The following is a 20,355-nucleotide window of genomic DNA, read 5'->3' on the forward strand; positions in this document are numbered from 1 at the left end:
ATGTAATAATTATTTTATTAATATTATAGCAATAAATAACTATAAAAATAGAACTTAACTATAATTATTTTACCATGCAATTATAGTCACAAACACTTTTCTCTCAATGCGGCGTATCATTTAGCGACACTTCTTCGCTTGACATGTTTAATTCCACTACGTGTTATCACGCGTTTGCACGTGCAAGCGAAAAGAGATGACAAGTAAAAGCTTTTGACTTTTATTTTACTATTGATTTTAATTTTATAAAACTCGGTTGTTGTCTTTTTTCATCGCATTCAGAGAAAATAGCATCAGTATATCGCGTCGTACGATGGAAACACTTCTTACTAATAGAAGGCCGATAAGAGCTGTAAAGTTAAAAAGCTGCAAAATCCTTTCGAAACGACAGGAACCGGAACAGTTTTATTCGGTACAGTATGTAGATAATGTGCCGTGTCGGTATAAGTACTGTTATTTGCAGAGGAACAACTGCCCCGATTGTTTTTTCTCACTTCTGCGATCCTATTTTTTCGTATTTCGGGCTCAATCAACAGCTCGGAGGTTCGTATCTGGGACTCGGTTTTATGGTCAATTGTACCGTTGAGTGCATTTGCGGTTTATTTATGGACCGTGGGAAGTGTTATAGTTTGTTCGTGTTTGTTTATAGGTAAATCCGTATCTGAATGCACGGATCACAAAATAAAGCACATCTATTTCGTTTTGTATATACATAAGTATTCAGCTGGATTATTGAATATCAATTCAAACTGGGTTTTATAGATTGTTTACAAACAGACGATTTATAGATTTGTTTTATTGTTTAATAAATGCACAACAATCGTTTTCCATAAGTTTTTAGGCACTAAAAGATTTCTTTTGTTAAATTGCTTTAATCACGTCATAATTTTGAGAAATTTGTTGAAGTTGCAAGAAGGGTTACTTCGCTTATTTTATTGTTTTTTGTACTTATTATATTTGTAATATGGGACGTGCTGAAGAAGTGTTGTTTGAATGCAATCAAACTCAAGTACCTATATTATTACAATTATTTCAACCCTTAAAAGGAATGTGTGAATTTTGAAATCTCTTTGGAATTTTTTCAATTTTGACATCAGATTAGTATTCAGCGACCTGAAAAATCTTTAAATTTGGATAACACAATTAAAAAATATTTGGTAGCACACAAAGTCATGACTTTGATATACACAAATATTTTTTTTTGAACCATAATTGACACAACAAATTTTTTTCAAAATTTTAAAATCTTAACGACATATTTAATTTTGCAATAAAATTTCTCGAATACATCACATATCGTAGTTATGTTACAACATGTCAAAATAGCTCTTTTTGCAACTTTTTAAATGTTTTGCAACGTTTTAAATGTTTTTCAAAATTATAACATATTATAGTAATTTAGTAAACGGGATTCTAATTAGTGCTAAAAGAAACTAAAGGAAACGATTAGTTACGTTCTTGCACTCGAAAGACAATTATTTTTTGTTGAACGATGTAATAACTTTGATGACCTTTGTTTCATATTAATTTGTTTGCGTGAACCGTATATAATAATGAAGAGCAAAGATGAGTTTTTTTTCTGATGTAGCTAGATGTAAAGTTCTAGATATACCAAAGTAGCGCAAAGGTCTTCCATTTTCGATTTACTTATTATATCATATATCAATAATACTAAGCGTTTATATAGTAGTCTACAGGTCACTGGGTCCAAAATGGCGGTTGAAATAGCCAATTGGAAAGTTGTCAGCATTTCGGCTCAGATAAAAGGATTGCGCTACTTTGGTATATTTAGAGTTTTAGCTGGATGTAGATAAGCATGCCATCCGTGGCATCGTCATCGCACCTACTATCCAATAGTATTGTAGATTTTCCAGAATAAGCCATTACCTAAGCTTTAAGTTTTAAGCTGTAAGAAATTGACCAATATCACAGTCGAATATGAGAAGAATAATTAACTATGATTGATCAGTTTTTTACGAATTAAGATTTAAAGTTTAGGTAATGGCTTATTGTGGAAACTCTATTACAGGAACATTACACTTAGTTACACCAAAAAATAAACTTATTTTTGCTCTTCATTGTATATTTCTTTAAACATTTTAATACTAAAAACTGAGCAATCGTGATAAATATGCTTCTGATAATATATACATTTTATTTTAAAGCATCTCTAATAATTTAATTAATATAGCTGATCTTTCTTCGAAAAATTATGAATATTATAAATATTTATAATTTTATACTTATATATTTTTTCTCAATTTCTTTTACAAAATATTTATATTTTATATTCTTTAAATATGTTATTGAAAATAGCTCTCTTCTAAGTCAGTATTATACATTATTATACGTGTGATTATAGTTTGATAGTTAATTTAATTTATATTTATTAACCCAAAATAATATAATTGGATAAATTTTAATAATAAAGCTTGAATAATATTGTGGATGGATATTGAATTAGAATTTTAACGTTTAAAAGTCTTTTGCAGGTTTATAAGTATTAAGCTTTTTATAATTATCTTTTAATCAATTTTGATGACCATATGAAATTCTGAGAGATGATGTCTTATTTTAAAAAAATATAGAAGCAAGCAGGAAATACAAAATATTTTGCTGTAGATATCAATCTGATGCACGACAAAGCAATAAAATATACAATAGAAGTTATACAACAGTTGTTTTCGTGTGACAGATAAAAGTGATTTATTAAACGTGATCGGAATATGAAGTCGGCGACACCATTATTTATAGCGGTCGAATTCAATAAGCCTGCGCTTTTCAATTTGCATGTTCTACACATTTTGCTACATTTTTCTTTTCTTAAATAATAAAAAAACCGTCTCAAAATGTAAGCATACCGTTGGAAAGTGCTGCTAGAAACATGAAATATAGCATGCTCGTAATTTAAATGTCGGCATTCTAATCCAATTACGCAATTGTTTCGTGCACGGTTTGCAGTGGCGAGACACGTGGAACTAAATTGTAGCTCAACCATCGAATGAATGAACAAAGCTCCGGACTTTGCAGGTGGAGCAGAGGGATGCTTTCCACGACTCGTTTTTTATATCGGGAAACGATATACATATAAAACTGGACGTCTCTCGATTACAGTGCGGTGTCCTGGCATCGGCACTCCTATTACGCCGTCGACTACAGCGTCGTATCTCCCGAGGGAAGAGCGATATTCTGTTAAATCGATAACGAATGATGACAGAACCACGTGCTGCGGCATGCGACTTGTGCCAAGTCGCTTCTGGCCCTATTTTGGCATTCGATATTCGAAGCTGGCATGCCTGAGGAGTGTATGTCACATCGCGTCGTGATCGTGCACAGTCGCGTGATCTTTTGTTTCTCTTTTTCCCTCTATCCTGGTAGGCCAGGATACGATACGTAAATGGCGCAGGAAGTTCCTGAACCGACATACGAGCCGGAAGTCGAAGAAGACGCAAGGAGAAAGCGTGAGCACCGAGTTGTTCAGGAAGGCACGGCGTTATGGAGGCGACGGAAGGAGGAGCTGCAACGTCAAAAGCACCGCGAGCAACGTGAAGTATGTGTCACACAAATGGGCGTTTCTGGTTTGGCCACGTTACTGCCGTTTATACCTCTTGCCCTACGGTCTCGACCGCCCCTTAATGTCATTGTCTCGCCTCGCTATTGTTACCGATTGGATAAGGGTCTACTGCGAGAGATACGGCCTCGGGATATGTTCGGTGAACCGGAACGTCATTAAGGCGAAGACGGGCGGACTTTGGAAATTAATCCTTCGTGGTATTGCAAGCGGTCGAGACATTAAAATCCACCAATGCCGCGTTTGATTTTGAAAATGATTGTTAAATCTTCGAAATAATATACAGAAGATAGATAAAATAATATGAAACTTAGAAAATACACTGTTTATTTTATTATTTATTTTATTAATAATAATAATTGGCCTATTATTTGCTTTTATACATTTTATTCTTGTTGCAATAGAGTACAGTGCTTGAATAGTTATCAATGTTGTATTAATCTTTTTAGTAGAATATCTTTCAATTTATATAAAAAATATTTGAGGAGATAATTTGCTTCTCTTTATATTTTTCAAAATTACCCTCTATTCTCCAAAACATTAACATTTACTTTGGCCATTATTTAAATAATCATTGAATATTATTTGTAGTTTGAAGAGTAGAATGAAAACAGATTTGCTCCTCCAATATCTTTTAAACCATTAAAAGATTATTTTGCTAAAAGAATGATATAATATTTTATTGCAGTAATTGTTCAAACAAGTATGCACCCATAGAAAACTCTAAAGAGTGAAAATTGTGCCAGTCTTGAAAAAGAGTGGTTTAATCTTCAATCTTTAAATTTATCTTTCAGACCGGTAAGATTTACTCTAAAGGTCTTAAAGAGAAGATTTCCGAAATCAATACCGGTTGGCGTTCCCATTTAGTGACACAAACATCATTCTATCTTTCTTGACGTTTAGAGAGTAACAAAGATAGGACTTGTGTCATCAAATATAAAGCATCTATAATTTTTCGATTTATCATAAAATAGGATCGCTATAAAGACAGTTATATTTATTATTGAAAGAGAAATAGCTTAAAAAATTGTAATAAACTTATTGCGAAAAAAGATTTGGGAAATTTTGGGGGGGATCATTTGTTTCAGATTGATTGTGTGAATCCGATAATTTTAGCTCGGAATTTATTTCTGAAAATTAATTCAATTTAAATGAATGTATATTATATAGTAGTTCAATATCTTAACACTCGGACCGATAAGGCGCTTCGTATTTCAAGTTTTAATACAAACGGTCTCGTTTTCAATCATATTATTTATTTGTTATTCTTTTCTCAAATCAATAAATATCGTAATCACACAGTCTTATTTAATTCGAGAAAACAGAATAGGATTATTCATGTAGTTTTGATATTATTTTATATTTATACTGCATAGGTATTGCGATAAGATTGAATACATCAAGAATATTTTCGTCTTGTTATCTCAGAAAGTCTTTCTAAGAGGATATAACTTTATTCTAACAAGGATAGAATTTATATTAAAAACAAATAGTGGGCGAACTTCTTATTAATAAAACAAATAATATATAATATTTCTCAGTTGTTCGCATTATTTTATTTGTATTTACAACATAAACCGTTTGATGTTATGTCGTAGAACAAATATTCATTTACATTCAATCTGTATACAGTAATTAAGTGACCTAAACTGAATGAAAGAATCAGTAGCAAATAAACATCGAAATGCGATCAACATTATTTGATAAATATTTAAAAATGCAATATTTTTCCAAAATGAAAATTAGCTGAGATTATCGAATAGCGGTAGAATATTAAATATCAGATTTTTTTGCTCATCCCTATTACAGACATGTTTTGAAAATGTTGCTGTAATTTCAGTACGTGTCTGACCTAGTTGCGTTTATTTCTATGTTTCGCGAAGCGTGTCGTTGAATTCGAAGCGGGGAATTACGTGCGAGCGAACGGTAATAAAACTATCCCATTAAAGTGGATTTACATAATCTCCGTCTCTAACTATCTTAAGAAACAAGCCGCGAAAGATAACCCAATAATCTATCACGGTCTCTCCTCGCGCGCTTTACATAAACTGTATGTCTCGTTCCGCATGCTCGTTACTTGTAACAAATGTTGTACAGCTCATTAGATGTCGGGGTCGTGTTGTGTTAATGATAATCTCCGAAGTGACCGTGGAAATGAATCGTAATTAGAAATAAAATCAGTGTCTGCGTCGGATGTTCAAGAAAGTGCAAATTCTCGGAAATTCTACAAGCAATTAAATTTTCGAGATAATTTAAGTTACGCTCCAATTTATTCATTTAAGTATCAGTTTCTCATTTTTTACGATTTTGTAGCAAATACGCGAAATTATTTTTTTTTTTTAGCAAATACACGAAATATTTTTAGGGATTGCTTTTATAAATATTTTTTTATAAAAGCGTTTTTCTTAAATTTTACGAAAAGTTAAGTTAAACATTTTTTTTTAATTTATGCAAATCAAGAATACATAACAAAAATTTCTCTTGTTTCTTTTTCTTTCGGGATTAAAAAACATTTAAAATTAAAAAAGATTTTGTAAAAATGAGTTTTTACATAAGAAATTTACATAAGAAATTTCTGTTAAATTTATAATGTCAAATTATGCTCACAGTTTGAGTTATTTTTAATTATTTCTAGATTACCACTAATCCTATTTAATACGTTATTAATTTAATTAAAACAATGAAGTTAAATAATTAATTCAATTCAACAAGAAGAAAATAAATTAAATTTGATTTAAATTTATTTTATTATTTAAGTAAGTATTATTAATATGATCATTTACTCGCATATATTAATATGATCGTTGTTTACTTTGAAACTAACTACAAAAAGGGATTGATTTACATTTTGGCACACATAGAAGTTAAAAATAACAAAATATTATTTAACTCAAGTGATTGAATTACCATTCAATTTCTTTGATATCTAATATCAAATATTGCTATCGTTAGGAAAGAGAAAACATAAATGTTTTAAAAACCATTTTAAAGCTTAGAAAATTTTAAATACTTTATTGTCACCATTTTCGATGTTCCATTAAGCTAACAGTGCAGCATTTCAAAATAAAACAAAAATATTAAAAATAAAAAGGAAATTTATAGTTATTTATATAAATTTATTCTCTTCTCTTTAAAATAAATTTTTGAAAAATGCATTTTCTTTACGATTTGTTTCGATCCAGATATAACTTTTACTTTTCGTAAGATGCGAGAAAATGATAAATGTTCCTGAATTTATGAAGGATAGTGTATATATATTTTTAACACCAATTATATTCGGCATTTAAAATCTCGCCAACTGGTTTCCATTCTTCCGCTATTTTATTTTGGTATTGACGCAGCATAACGATGATGCGCAATCATCATCGGGGCGATCCTAAATATTTGCAGAACATACGCTCGTTACATTCATTACCATCCTCTGAAAATAACAATTCGTACGGAATATATCGTAAAAATGCACGAGCATACACGCGCGTATATATGCACGATATCCAGTCCACCGTAATGTCTGTCGCGTAATACTTTGTTCTGCCATTTCAATCACACAAAATACATGCCGAAATTATGCCGGTGAAAATCCCGGGATAATTATTGCTTCAGTGATTATTTCGTATCGTTAATGCAACACGTCGACCGTATTAAATTGTGTTTACCGCGTACCGGGAGGGGGAGGGGGGGGGGAAGGTCGGAATTTATCGTATAACCATTATGCTAATAAAGACAGGCCGAGAGATTACCTCGTGGTCCCATCCCTCTTATTACTCGGGAATCTGATGCAGCCGCGGTCTGGTGCAAGTGCACGCGGTCGAATGAAAGTGCGTTAGCAATGTTGCCGAGAAGGGTTGATACGCTCAGGGTTAATCCTATTTGCCCGCAAGGTTCTCGATCGCATCGAGACATTAAACGCCTTCAAGTTAAACGGGGAAAAGGCGACGCGCGACTTCCTTTCTAAACGCAAAAAGCCATCTTTAATTTACGGCGTCGCGTCGTGCTAGATGCCGCATTTCGTTCTCTTACGAGCCAAGCGTAATTATTTCTAACATACCAGACACGCGCGGTGTCGTACGTTTACACGACATTCTCGAGAACCGGTAAAAATTTAATTTAAAGAAATTCTTCGTTTTATTGCAGCTTTTACTTGCACAACGGAAAAATTCAGCACACACTTTAAACGTGTGTTTTTCGCGCAAAATGTAACTGCAGTCGCGTCGGCTGACGTTTGTAGCTCAACTGCAACTTTACGTTTCTAATTCTTTTTCTCTTGCAGCTGCAGGAAATTCTGGCCAATTACTCGCCGTGGGGTAAGCCAGGTGGCGGTGCGCCCTGCGCGGCCACCCTGAGAAAGAGAAACGTGCCCCTGGAGCCGCTCGAACCGCCGAGATGTCACAGTTTCGGTCAGGTAAAACAGAGAGACCGTAGCCGTCATTCTTCTTTCCGCCTGCACTCTCGTCACAAAACTTTCTGTCCTCGTAAATCCGACCCGGTGATCGCATGCACTCGTCTCTGAAAACTTTCGGCCTCGCTTACGCACGTCGTCACACTGATGCGCGTGAAAGCGTCGTTACTCGCGCGAATAAGATTTGTTGTCGCGTTTTTAATGCTTCCGAGCATCGGTGTTCCTGAGCCGATAATTTCTTACGGGGAGTAAATGCGAGTTGAATGAGAGAGCTTGGAGTTGAAGTGGCCGAAAACGAATGCACTCGAATGAAAAGTATTGATTTTTCAATATATTTTATATTTTTGGGATATCGCAAGAAAATGATGATGTAATTACGAAAAAGAGGAGGCAGACCCCGCTTTGCATAACGCAATTCTTTCGCAACGTTTAAATCAGTTAATCATATTCGAAAATTTGTGAAGAAGTCTGTTATTTTTTGCTGTAAGGAAATTATTATTTTTTATTACAAGGGAATTATAGTGCGTGACTACGAAAATTATGCACGTTTAATTTTGGTGCACGCGTCTTGATTACCGAGCAGAGTTTACAAATCGAGTTATTAAATCCTTACGCGGTATACATGTACAAACATGTATAGCTATATATAAAACACAAGAGCTAGGAAACAATATCACGCAGCTCTGTGCGCAAATAAATTTATAGAGCTGCTTACAACATTGCGTTATTACACATTAGAATATTAATTCTGTCTAATATTTAGAAATTAGTCGACGCCGAAATCCCACTTTATCGACTCAACTTTGCTAGAAATATCATTAGTAATTTTTACTTTTGTGAAAATTGATCAGATTATATTAACGCAAGTATATTATACAATTTATTATTATTATTATGCAATTTCACATTATTGTTATCTATTATTATCATTATTTTAATAACATGTGGATTTAACAGTTAAGTAGAGATTTTGTTTTTTAACTTACCAGACTATAAAATAATTTTTTCTAAAAATATGTATTTATCGATATTTTAACAAAATAAATGTAGCAATTAAACTGAATTTGTTGAAATTATTGGATGGTAAATCTGTAAATAAGATATGGTTATGGTTGGGGGGAGGGTTATGGTTTATTTAATAAATCTAGAAACTGAATTTGTTGAAATTATTGGATGGTAAATCTGTAAATAAGATATGGTTATGGTTGGGGGGAGGGTTATGGTTTATTTAATAAATCTAGAAAGTCTCTCTTGGGAATTATAGAGCATTTTCTCTCAATTACGTTATTATCTGCCCCAAACTGATAAGTAATGACAATCCTCAGAAAGTGCAGTGAAATTTTCTCCTCCTTGATATTTCGATGTCTGAATCCATCATTTGAATAGAGTTGAATGCAATCATACATAGAATAATTACTCTTAATATATTAAATGATAAATTTGCGGATTAAGAATTAAATTAATTAATTGTCTCTCAGCCGGAGACAGATGATGATATATCTGCCAGAATTGAAGTTTACATATATTAACTTATGTAATATTGTAAATCTTTATCAATCTTCTTCATATTTTATATATTACAGATATACTCGTATATATATAACTTCTCTCCTAGAATGAATTTATAGCATGTAATTATATAATAACATTTTATTATTTCTATAAATCTACAAGCATTTTATTTTTTAAACTCTTAATTAAATATTTAATTAAAGGTTTACTCTTAATTAAATATTTTTAATTAAAAATAAAATTTTAATTAGGTAAACTTTTAATTTTTAGTTAAGAATTAACTTTTAATTAATTTTTAAATTTAATCTGATCTTATAATTTTATTCGTTTTTATATTGAAAATGCAATTTTATAAAACTCCATAAAATTCGACTTTTTATAAAGTAATTGGTAACTCATAAAAAGAATTTAGTTCTATATATGAGATTATACTCTATGATTTTTTAATCGCTTCCTTGAAAATTGATGCTCCTTTATATAATACATTGATATATGTATTTCATAGATGGACAATATAGATATAGATATAGACAGAATTAATCCCGGACAGAACGAAGTAAAAATGTTCATGGAATTCACCTCTCTTGTTGTTTTGATTAAACGAGCTTCGTATTTCCATGCAAATTTCCATACGTTTTCTTTACCGCGACATAAATGTACGTCCGTACGCAATTTTTTGCGCGATATAATTCATCAAAAAGGGAGAGAAAGAATTTCATACACATTTTGCTGATTTCTTAAGCATACGTTAAGAAAAAGAAGAGCACATACATATGTATATAGAACAAATGCACAAAGTATTTTTTTATCTCAGTAGAGGATATTTAAAAAACCTGTCGTATATATTTTTCACTTTAGTCTCTTTTTGCCTCAGGAGATCGAAGAAATGGTGATAATATACATGTGTACATGCATTTGTCGCATATATTTAGCGCTAGTCACTTTTTATCTGCAGTAAACCTCAGAAATTGTCATAATGTTCGGCGCATGCAAAACTAGGGCACGAACATAGTCACGAACCGTAGGATTTTTATCAAAGCAGCAAAATACATTTTACCATGTTTTTTTATGGCATTTGTTGTATGTGAATATGCTTCGAAGGCGATTATGCTTTTGAAAACATAAATGTATTTTAATACCTATGCGCATATATTCCGAGACACTTTGTCCGATAAGAGCAAGGAAATTTGTCCTACAAGTATTTTAGGTATGCAAACAAAAACAATCGGCAGCGATCTATTTTAGCTGGTTAGTTATACTTAGTAGCAGTCGCTTTTAAAAAGTTTGCTTTAAACGCATGTTCTCCTTCGCACATTCGCAGAAAACTTTCATCGCCTGCTTGCGTGTGCGTCGTCAATTAAATTTGCATCTTTGTATGCTTATGGTCGTTATAATCGTGCAATATATCACCAGTACGCGAATTCATCGCTTCAAACGGCATCTCTCTCCGTTCTTCCATAAAATCTTCATACAAAAGCAAATTACGATACACGACTACTCTTGATTCTCGGCGACACGAACGTCTGGCAGACGTCGCACTTGAAATAGTATAATAGCTCCAGAAATCGCCTGTATTACTGCACCGAATATTGCAGCATGTAAGGGGATTCCGATTTCTATGCTGGTGAAATGGGATATAAGGGGGGGGGGTGAAGAACACGCCCCGATGTTGATTCGATCCAGTCGTAATCAACGTTAAGGGTCGATTTCATTGACACGATCTAACTCTCAGAAAATTAGTTTTAACTTGGATTAAATAAATTTTTCTGTTCGTACATAAACAAAGCGTAATAACAAAAAAAAATTAGACGTTAAATGTAAATCCTATTTAATTGATTTGAACTCCTTTTGATTCGAATAAATATAATTATTGCGATAATTATGAAATATAATTATGCTAGGTTAAGAAAGCTATTTCAAAAGTTCTTGACAAAAAGTTGCAGAGCATATTACTAACAAATGAAACGATTATTTATATAATCAGTAATCAAATTATAAAGACACATTCGCGTGTTTCTCGTGAGCGAGGCCACTTCATGCAAATTTTGCACTGCACAAAGGCGCATTAATAAGAAAAGGCGCCAAATTAAGTTTTACAAATCAATTCTCCAATTATAGCACTAATTGCGTGTGCTCACTTCAGTTAGATTTAATTTCTTCCGAAGTATACTGCATATCAATTTAGAGAAACCATATTATACAATTTCTCTGGAACCATTGGTTGAATCGGATAGTTGTTTATTTTTCGACGTTACTAAAATCAGTACGTATCAAGCTATTGTAGCATTGAGATATCGATCGTGTAATATTTTCTCTAAGAAATAAAAATTTTTTTTATATTTTCGCTTTAGAGAAAAATAACATGATATCTTATTTTACCTTATAGAATGCTATTGTTATTGCTTTCGATATGTAAATTTTACGTATAAGAAAATAGGTTACTCCTAATTAAAAATGTAATACAGATTTTTTATACATTTCACACTTTTAATGATAAATATTTATAATCTAGACTTTTATACATACAAATAATCTAATTATTAATTTAAAAGGAAAGGAAGAATAAAATATAAAAAAGAATAAGAATAAAATGTATAAAACACAAAATAATAATTCAAAACTGCATAAAACTTGAAATTATTTATCATGCTTTTTGTTATAATACTGACCAAGAAGTTCAAATTGGTATACATAAATTTTTAAAAGACAGAATTTTTAAAAGCTTGTCTTCGCTTAACTTAGCTTTTAGCATGGTAAATTGAATCTCCTAATGACCATCGAAGGCATAGCTTAGCGCTCAGTAACTTCACTTGCTTATATGTAAAATTTACGTATCGATAACATTCTAAGGTTAATAGATTAGATTATAAATAAAAATATAAATAAGAAAGCAGCAAAATTCTTTTTGCATAAAAATGTTTTATATATCAGCGGTGCCTCGTTTGTGGGTTTTCTGGGTAATTATAAATAAACTTAGGATTAAAATAAGTATTTAATACAGTGATAATGCTAATAGAGAGTCGACTCCGATTGTACGTGTGCATATAAATTTATTTAAAAATTTTGGTACATAAAAACAGTGATGGTAAGTAAACGACTTAAGAATGTTTGACATTTATTTTTAGGTCATTTTCAGTACAATCTTAAAATTAATTAATAACCTAACTATTGTAAGTTAGACACATTTGATGTAAATAATTTTTGACAAGATCTGGCTAAATAGGGCTAAATGCGTAGTTATTTAACAGAGATTGATAAAAGTCCAGTAGAAATTAATAAGTTGTCAATATATGTAATTTGAGTGCGGGTAGAGACTTGACTTATTAAATATTAGTGCGACTACAATAATTACAATGTGTGGATTATTAATATGTCTAGCCTTATTCTATTAAATAAATGATGACTTGTATAATATACGATTGAGTGTTAAAGTTAATATAATATATCAGTTGTCGGCTCAATGTGTGATGGTTTAATGATAACTGTATCAGTATGTATCTGTTATATCTATATCTTATACATTAAAAGAAGAAAGCATTTTAAGACTCCACATATAAACAAATATTTTTATATGTGTATAGATCAAGAAGCTATTGTACATATAGCTTTGTACATATTTAAACCTCGGTTTTGTTTCTGTATCATTTCTGACGTCAATCTTTTGTTCAAAAATTTTTCTTCATCTAATATTAAAACATTGTCCCAATTAAAATCATTAATTCAGTGTCCCGTTATCGAATGTTGTGTTTTATCAATTTTAACTTAGCATTACCAATCGTTGTGTAATGTTAAGTTTAAAAGTTAAAAGTTAAAAAGTTAAAAAGTTAATTTTAACTTCATTTAGTTGCATTTTAGACTCTTAACTTTTTAATTTTATATAGTTATATTTTATCGGTAACTGTTAACTTTTAATTTGATTTTTTAAAAGTTAACATCAGGGTTGAGTAGTTGGAGTTATACGGATCCTATATTTAAATTATATGCTTATACATTCGTGTCCGTCCGGAGATGTATTTTTCTTATTTTAAACATTTTCATATATTTCATTTACGTTTAAACAAAGAATATTCTTTACCCTTTACTTATTATTATTTATTTAAACAAAGAATAAAGAGATTCGAAAATGAATAGTCGTTGTGATCTAAAATCATGATTTTCTTGAAAAATACGCAGTAGTGCAATTTACTGTTTTACAAGGATTATTTTTTGGTGCCCCAGAATAATCACGCAAAAGCTGATAAAAATCCGTGAAATATATATGTGGAGTCTCTTCTTGTTAGTTAAAAAAGTTAACTTTTTAGTTAAAATTAGTTTTACTTAGTTTTTTAGTTAAAAAAAAGTTAACTTGAAATCACGAAATAAAACAAATTCAACTTTTAACTTTATAATTACTTTTTTTTATTAACTTAGCTTTTAATTCAATTAATGTCACTATGAATTATCTTTTATTTTGACTAAGTTAAATTTTCAAGGTTGTTGAACTTCAATTTAACCTAGTTAAAAAAAAAGTTAACTTATCCACCCTGACTATATTCCCATGCTTTTTCTATATTTCTCAATTCTAATTTTTAATAATGTTCTCGTCTGACCGACATATGATGCATCACATTCATTGCAATTTATTTTGTATACTATTAGTGTGAGCAAGAAAAGGTAATCTATCTTTTCGTATTGATTCGGTGTTCCGTTATTACCGAGTATTGTATATTATTTCTGTTTATGTGTGTTTTCTATGTTCCTCGATTTTAGTTTTTAATAATCTGCTCGTCTGCCCGATATATGCACGCGTCGCATTCATAATTTATTTCGTATACTACATAATGTGAGAAAGAAAACATTTAAAGGAATCAAGTCAAATATGTAACTAAAAGTAATTCGGATATTAATTAATTTTAAGACGGTGTGCTGAAGATGACCCAAAAAGAAAGGTAAAAATTTACTTAACTCATCACTTATATCACTGTTTATATATACATACACACATACACACACATATATATATATATATACATATATATAAATTATATATATAATTTTTTAATAACTTAATATACACATCTACAATTGACGGTTCTTTATTGACATGATCACTGTATTTAATTTTGTTTTTTGGAACCTTTATTGATTGTTTAAAATAAACAGATATGTTTAAACTGACGAAGAATTACGTGCCACTGCATGCATAATCAGCATGACACTCACTGTTTAATCGTTTCTGCGCGTGAGTCGATCAAAAGCGACGATATCGCCATCCATTGCCTCGTCAGCGTAAGTTTCCATTAATATCTCATTTGACCCCACACGATACCTTTCCAATACCATAAACACGAAGATTGTATTGCAATGTCATCATGTGAATGCGGAACACGCGATGACGTGTGAGGTTTAACAAGGCTTGAGCTTTATATAGAAAATTGCTAAGCCGTAGTAGAGATGGGTCAAAGATCATTATTCTGATTCGGTGTAATTTTAAATTTACTAACGAAAAAGCTTTTTCGTGGACTGATATTTGAGATTGGAGACAATAAGAAAATAGAGAAAGTTTAATTGCATAATTTTAATTAGATTGAATAAAACATGATATTAATTAATTGATTTTTGCATATTAATATTTAATTAATTTTATAGTTGTTTTCATTAAATTAAGATGAAAAATGAATATTTCATTTTAATGATGGACATTTTTCAAATAATAGAAAAGAATAGATATTTTACAAGTAATTTAAGTAATTATATAATATAACTTTTTTAATATTACACTGAAAGAAAAGATTGGCTGCTGCAGCAAATTAGTTAGTAAAATATGACATAGCATTTTTAATTGATTGTAACAGCCAATTTTTGGTTACGTTAGTCTATTCGCATTGTCAGTATAGGATTTCGATAGGCTAACGCAACCAAAAATTGGCTGCTGCAACCAATTTTAAAAATGCTATGCCATTTCCAGCCAATCTTTTCTTTCAGTGTATACATATAATAAAGTAGACATCATTGAAAGGTGATTTTTTAATCTGACACTGAAAACTTTTTTAAGTTTAGATATATTCTCAGTTTTCGTTTAATGATATTACATTTTGTTATATACATCGTAGTTTTATTGATTTTCTTTATTAACCGTTGAAAAGGATGGCAGTAGCTGCGAGATTTTCGGGACGGACGAATCCGGAAAAGGATGCTGCTGATTCTTTTACTTGTGAGAATCGCAAATACATATATCCAAATGAGTTGAGCTTTATTGTCGGACACGATATTGACTCGTCATGCCAGCAAATACGAGAAATCTCGTAATGGACTTTCCTTGTATGTTGGACACGAGGCATTTTTCTCGTGGCAATAATTTCGAGAGAGCTGGCTGTGCCGCCGGGGTCGAACACGTCGTATCTGCTCGAACTCGAGACGTATAGTCGATTTCTCCGATCACGTAGAACTAGAAACGCTACTTCCACAAAGTCGATTCTCAGCTGCCTACGGACTCTCCGTGAAATTTTTGACGCACCGTATATAGAATTGCGAAAAGGAAACGTTTTAACGATACCGTCCGGCGACGTGTAAAAATGGTTTTTCTATTTAAACGAAAAACCAGGACGCATGTCGAATTTTTTCCCGGGCCATGAAATAGGATAGCTTTGAATGCTTTAAGTGTTTTCCTACTTTTTGCTTTTGTTTCTTTTTCCATCCCGCGACGCGATAGAATTTCAGTGTACATTTTTCCAAAGCGCAGACGTGTCGCAAAATTCATAAAAATTACGTAAATATATTATTTTACCACTTCAATCTTCGTAATACGCGTTTCATATTTACGACAAAAATCAACACATATACATATCACAATGGCTGTGTCAGCAGAGCAAACAGTTCTGCAAATGTTGTAAAATTCTTTAACGCAATTGATCTTGCCTTTTAATACTTCAATGGATCTAAATGTATATAATTTAATTTAGCAACAGTAAAAGATGAGACACCAGCTAGACTGTTGCTACGAGCCAATTATATTAAAGAGTTCTACAACAGGTACGAAGCAGCTGCTGCTTTCTCTGTTGAACGCAGCTAACGTTAAATGGTTAAACTGACTTATGCACATCTAAGCAAATTAAATAGTAAACCGACCTGTTCCCTGTCCAAGCCTAATTGAAGTTTGAGAAGACAGGTACCTATTAAATATCTATTCGCATTATTGTTTCATCCAAGCTGATCGAATCGCGAAAACAATCGATTCTAAAGTGGTCGTTCCACGCACCGACGAGGGGACGGAAGGAGTCATGAAATTGGCGCAGTAGTTGCTGGCATGCACGAACATGTGCAAACATCGTATGATCGTCGTTCCTTGTTGCGCGATGTAATTTTCGGGATTACGTGCCGGTCGTAGAAATTAGGCAGCGCCCGCTAATCGGATGCAGATGAGGTTCTAACGCGAGGCGCGCTTAGATCCCGCACCTCCCTCGCGTTGGAACGCCAAGCGCGATGACGGCGCGAGTACACCAGCTATATAGGGGATGCCGGCGAGGAATCGAGGATAAGCGCGGACGCGAATAGACGCCGAGCACGTGTTCCAGTATCACGCGACGACGTAGATGCCGTACGCGTACGTACGTAGGTAGAGGAAGCAAACCTTGGAAACTGCTTAATATGCGACGGCGCCGTGTGCTTAGCTGGTGCATCCTTCGCCGTGGGGACGACCTGGTCCTGGCGGAGCTCCTTGGAGGGATCCCAAGTCGCTGGGTGTACGCTTCCTCGAATCCATGGTACGCATATCTATAACGCCATATTAATCGCACACGAGCACACCCCGGATACCGGTGTGTCTCGTTGCGCATCCGCTAATTACTGAAAGGGAATCCTTAATCATCGACATCGCTTTGCATTCTCAAAGCCTCGGTAGGGTTCTTTGTACGCGCGATACTTCAGGAACGTCGCTCCAAATATCGCTCGAGTATGCGTTGCCTCAATTATACAGCGTCGGCAGTGCGAAACGTTAATTCGAGCGCGGGTCGGAAAACGAGCACGTAATAGATGTATTTTCTGAGGAGCGCGAAGTTATGCCTCTTCCTTTGCGAAAACAAGACATTTTCAGTACGCAAAGAACAGCAAGATGTCACGTTGAAATGAGAGAGTCTCGTATTTTGTATAACATAGAAATAAGATGTTTATTATAATACAATTTGTATTGATGATATTATAATACAGTTTATGATGCTGTCTGTGAGATCCATTTAATTTATGTTGATTAAAAAGTACTATTGTAGTTAGTTTCAAAGAATCGAAATGACATAACTTATATAAAAAAGAAGAAATATTAATAATAAGTTTATTTTTATGACAACAATTAAAAAAGACACAGCACTAATTATATGTAAAATTCGGTCCCGATAAAATAATTTGCCGGATTTGAAATTAATTTTTGTAATACATATAATGTTACTTGTATTATGATGAACAAAAGATGTCATAGATACAAGGCTCAAATAATAGATCATTTTTTAATTATGATGCAGTAGGAATATATATTACACATATTTTAAAAATAATGAATAAATTATAAAAATATTATAGATTATTCTAGATCGCATTTAAAAGTAAAAAGAAATGTAACAACGATTTATATTTGGATTAAAAGTTATTCCAATAAGAAATAGTATTTTTTTATTTGAGCTCTAAAAGAAATGTATTATAAAATAATGACAAAAATCTTTTTAGTATAAACATTTTAAGTATTCAAGATGATTTATGTAGTTAATTGCAGAAATTAGTTGTCCCTAAACAAAATATTTATTTCTTTTACATTTTTTGTAACAAATCTCTGAATCATAAAACTAATCAATAAAACTTTGCATAAATAATTTTGAATACTTAAAATAAAATTAAAATTTTTGTCATTTTTTCAATTTTAATTTAATAATAAAAATAATAACAAATAAAATAAATAAGTATATAATACTTTTATTTAACTAATAAAAATGGAATATTATAAACACAATTTTCATATGTATGTTATATAGTTCTTTAAAAATAAATGTTAATGTATTGTAAAAATGAGTGCTTCTTAAAGGTGAGCTCAAGTTTTATGTCTTTGATACATAGCTTAAAAATTAATCATTATTGAGCCTTGATCGGTATTCATAGTCCTTATTTCAAGATCATCTCAAGTAATGTCTTAAGATGTTAATATGGCTCTCTGATTGGTTCGTGAAACTTTAAGATGGTCTTGAATATAAGAATCGACTATGAATACCGTGTGATATTTTATTCAACACGTTATATATGAGACTAATTTATTTCATCCAACTTATTATTATATATGTAATTAGTATGAGATCGTTTGTAAATGTAATATAAAAAAATATAATTGAATGAGTCCAATAGATCAACCGTCAAGTCTGAAGGAATACGTAACTGAGTACAGGGTCTAATAAACACACATCAGCTTCGGAGAGTTAAATACGTAGCGTTATTACGCTAGGAGCCGATAGCTTTTTACTGTTGCGTAAGATCTTCCTGTTTGGATTTCCTAATTGGCAGATAAATGAGACACGAGAATCTCATCTTGGATACACGCCATAGTGTGGCGTGACAGGGATACGTTCCAGTGTTGACAGTGCGTAATATATTACAACGCAGTTAACGGCGTATAATACAAGTTAGCGCGTTGCCGCTGCACGACGAATATGCTTGTGACACTGAGACTGGGCCTCGAAAATTATTAACTTAAGTTAGCTTAATTATCACTCGCGTTAAAATTTTTTACCGATAAAACCGTTTTATTTTCGGAAACAAATTACTGTACTTGTGAAAGATACATTCCTCTATATTTTATATAAGTCGATATCCAATGACATCAATAATGCAATAGTTGAAAAGAGCAAGAAATTTTTATATAAGGAATACTTACATGGAAAGAATGTTCTGACATATCTAAAAATTTAGCTGGATACGGATCTGAAAATAATATTTTATTATTATAATAATTATATATTATAACAAACTCAAACATGATGAGAGAAAGCAATACTGCAAAAAGTTTAATATTTTTTGCAATCAGCTTAAGCGTCCCACATACTCAAACAAAATAACAGGTTACGATAATATAAAAATGTTACTAAATAAATAAAAAATCAAGATTGATTGAAAAGTAACTTTTAGTAATTATTTTATAGCCATTTTAATGCCATTTGGATATCATTATGACTTTTTGTTCTGTGTTTGGGTAATTATTTTAATAGTCTAACAAAATTGTTTTCAGATCTTTATCTAGAACTTTTAAGTATTTTAAGGGTAAACTTTTAGGTACTTTAGCGAAGCTATTCTTTCTTTGTAAAAATGTTGTAGAAGTAGGATATATTAATAATGTCGTTGTTTAGCGTTATTTTTTGTCAATTATTTTCTGTCAGTCGTTCCTCGATAAAATTTTCGAGGAGGGAGAGAAAAAGGAGATAGCCGCGACTTCGCAATACTTTCGAGAACTGATTTCTAGTCCTACGTAATTGCACATTTAAACGACAACCTCCTGCTGAGAAACCAATTGAAACGATAACGAAATTACATTGTCACGGCAAATGGGAGTATCCCGCGTCAGCCTGTACTGGCAACTTTGCATCAAAACTTTCTACCGCTGCGCAAGAGTAACCCTGTTAGATTGACGAACATTGGCCCCGAGGGGTCGCAAACTATAGACGTCGCGGTAATTGAAGGGTTTGCTGCGGGAGAGAGATAAATCCATTTTGATACATTTTTTACCAAGACGATATAGAAAGATAATCTCTGGAAATCTTCTTGCGCTAAACATTACGCAGCAAAAAATTACAATTTTTATTACAAATTTTAATATAATATAACATATTAAATATATTTGCAACTCTATTTGTTTGTTTTGGTAATA

The 20,355-nt window shown here is 32.0% G+C and overlaps 1 protein-coding gene across 1 annotated transcript in view; it reads left to right on the top strand.

The window, feature by feature from the left end:
• LOC108748282 overlaps nucleotides 1-20,355 on the top strand; it is a 32,800-nt gene that overhangs the window by 1,234 nt on the left and 11,211 nt on the right. The window contains exons 2-3 of the mRNA XM_018486331.1: nucleotides 3,031-3,550; nucleotides 7,842-7,973. Coding sequence (XP_018341833.1) covers nucleotides 3,398-3,550; nucleotides 7,842-7,973 — 285 coding nt within the window. The 5' untranslated portion in view covers nucleotides 3,031-3,397. The remainder of the gene's footprint in view (nucleotides 1-3,030; nucleotides 3,551-7,841; nucleotides 7,974-20,355) is intronic.

This window comes from Trachymyrmex septentrionalis, unplaced genomic scaffold (assembly GCF_001594115.1).
Source record: "Trachymyrmex septentrionalis isolate Tsep2-gDNA-1 unplaced genomic scaffold, Tsep1.0 scaffold22, whole genome shotgun sequence".
NCBI lineage: Eukaryota > Metazoa > Arthropoda > Insecta > Hymenoptera > Formicidae > Trachymyrmex > Trachymyrmex septentrionalis.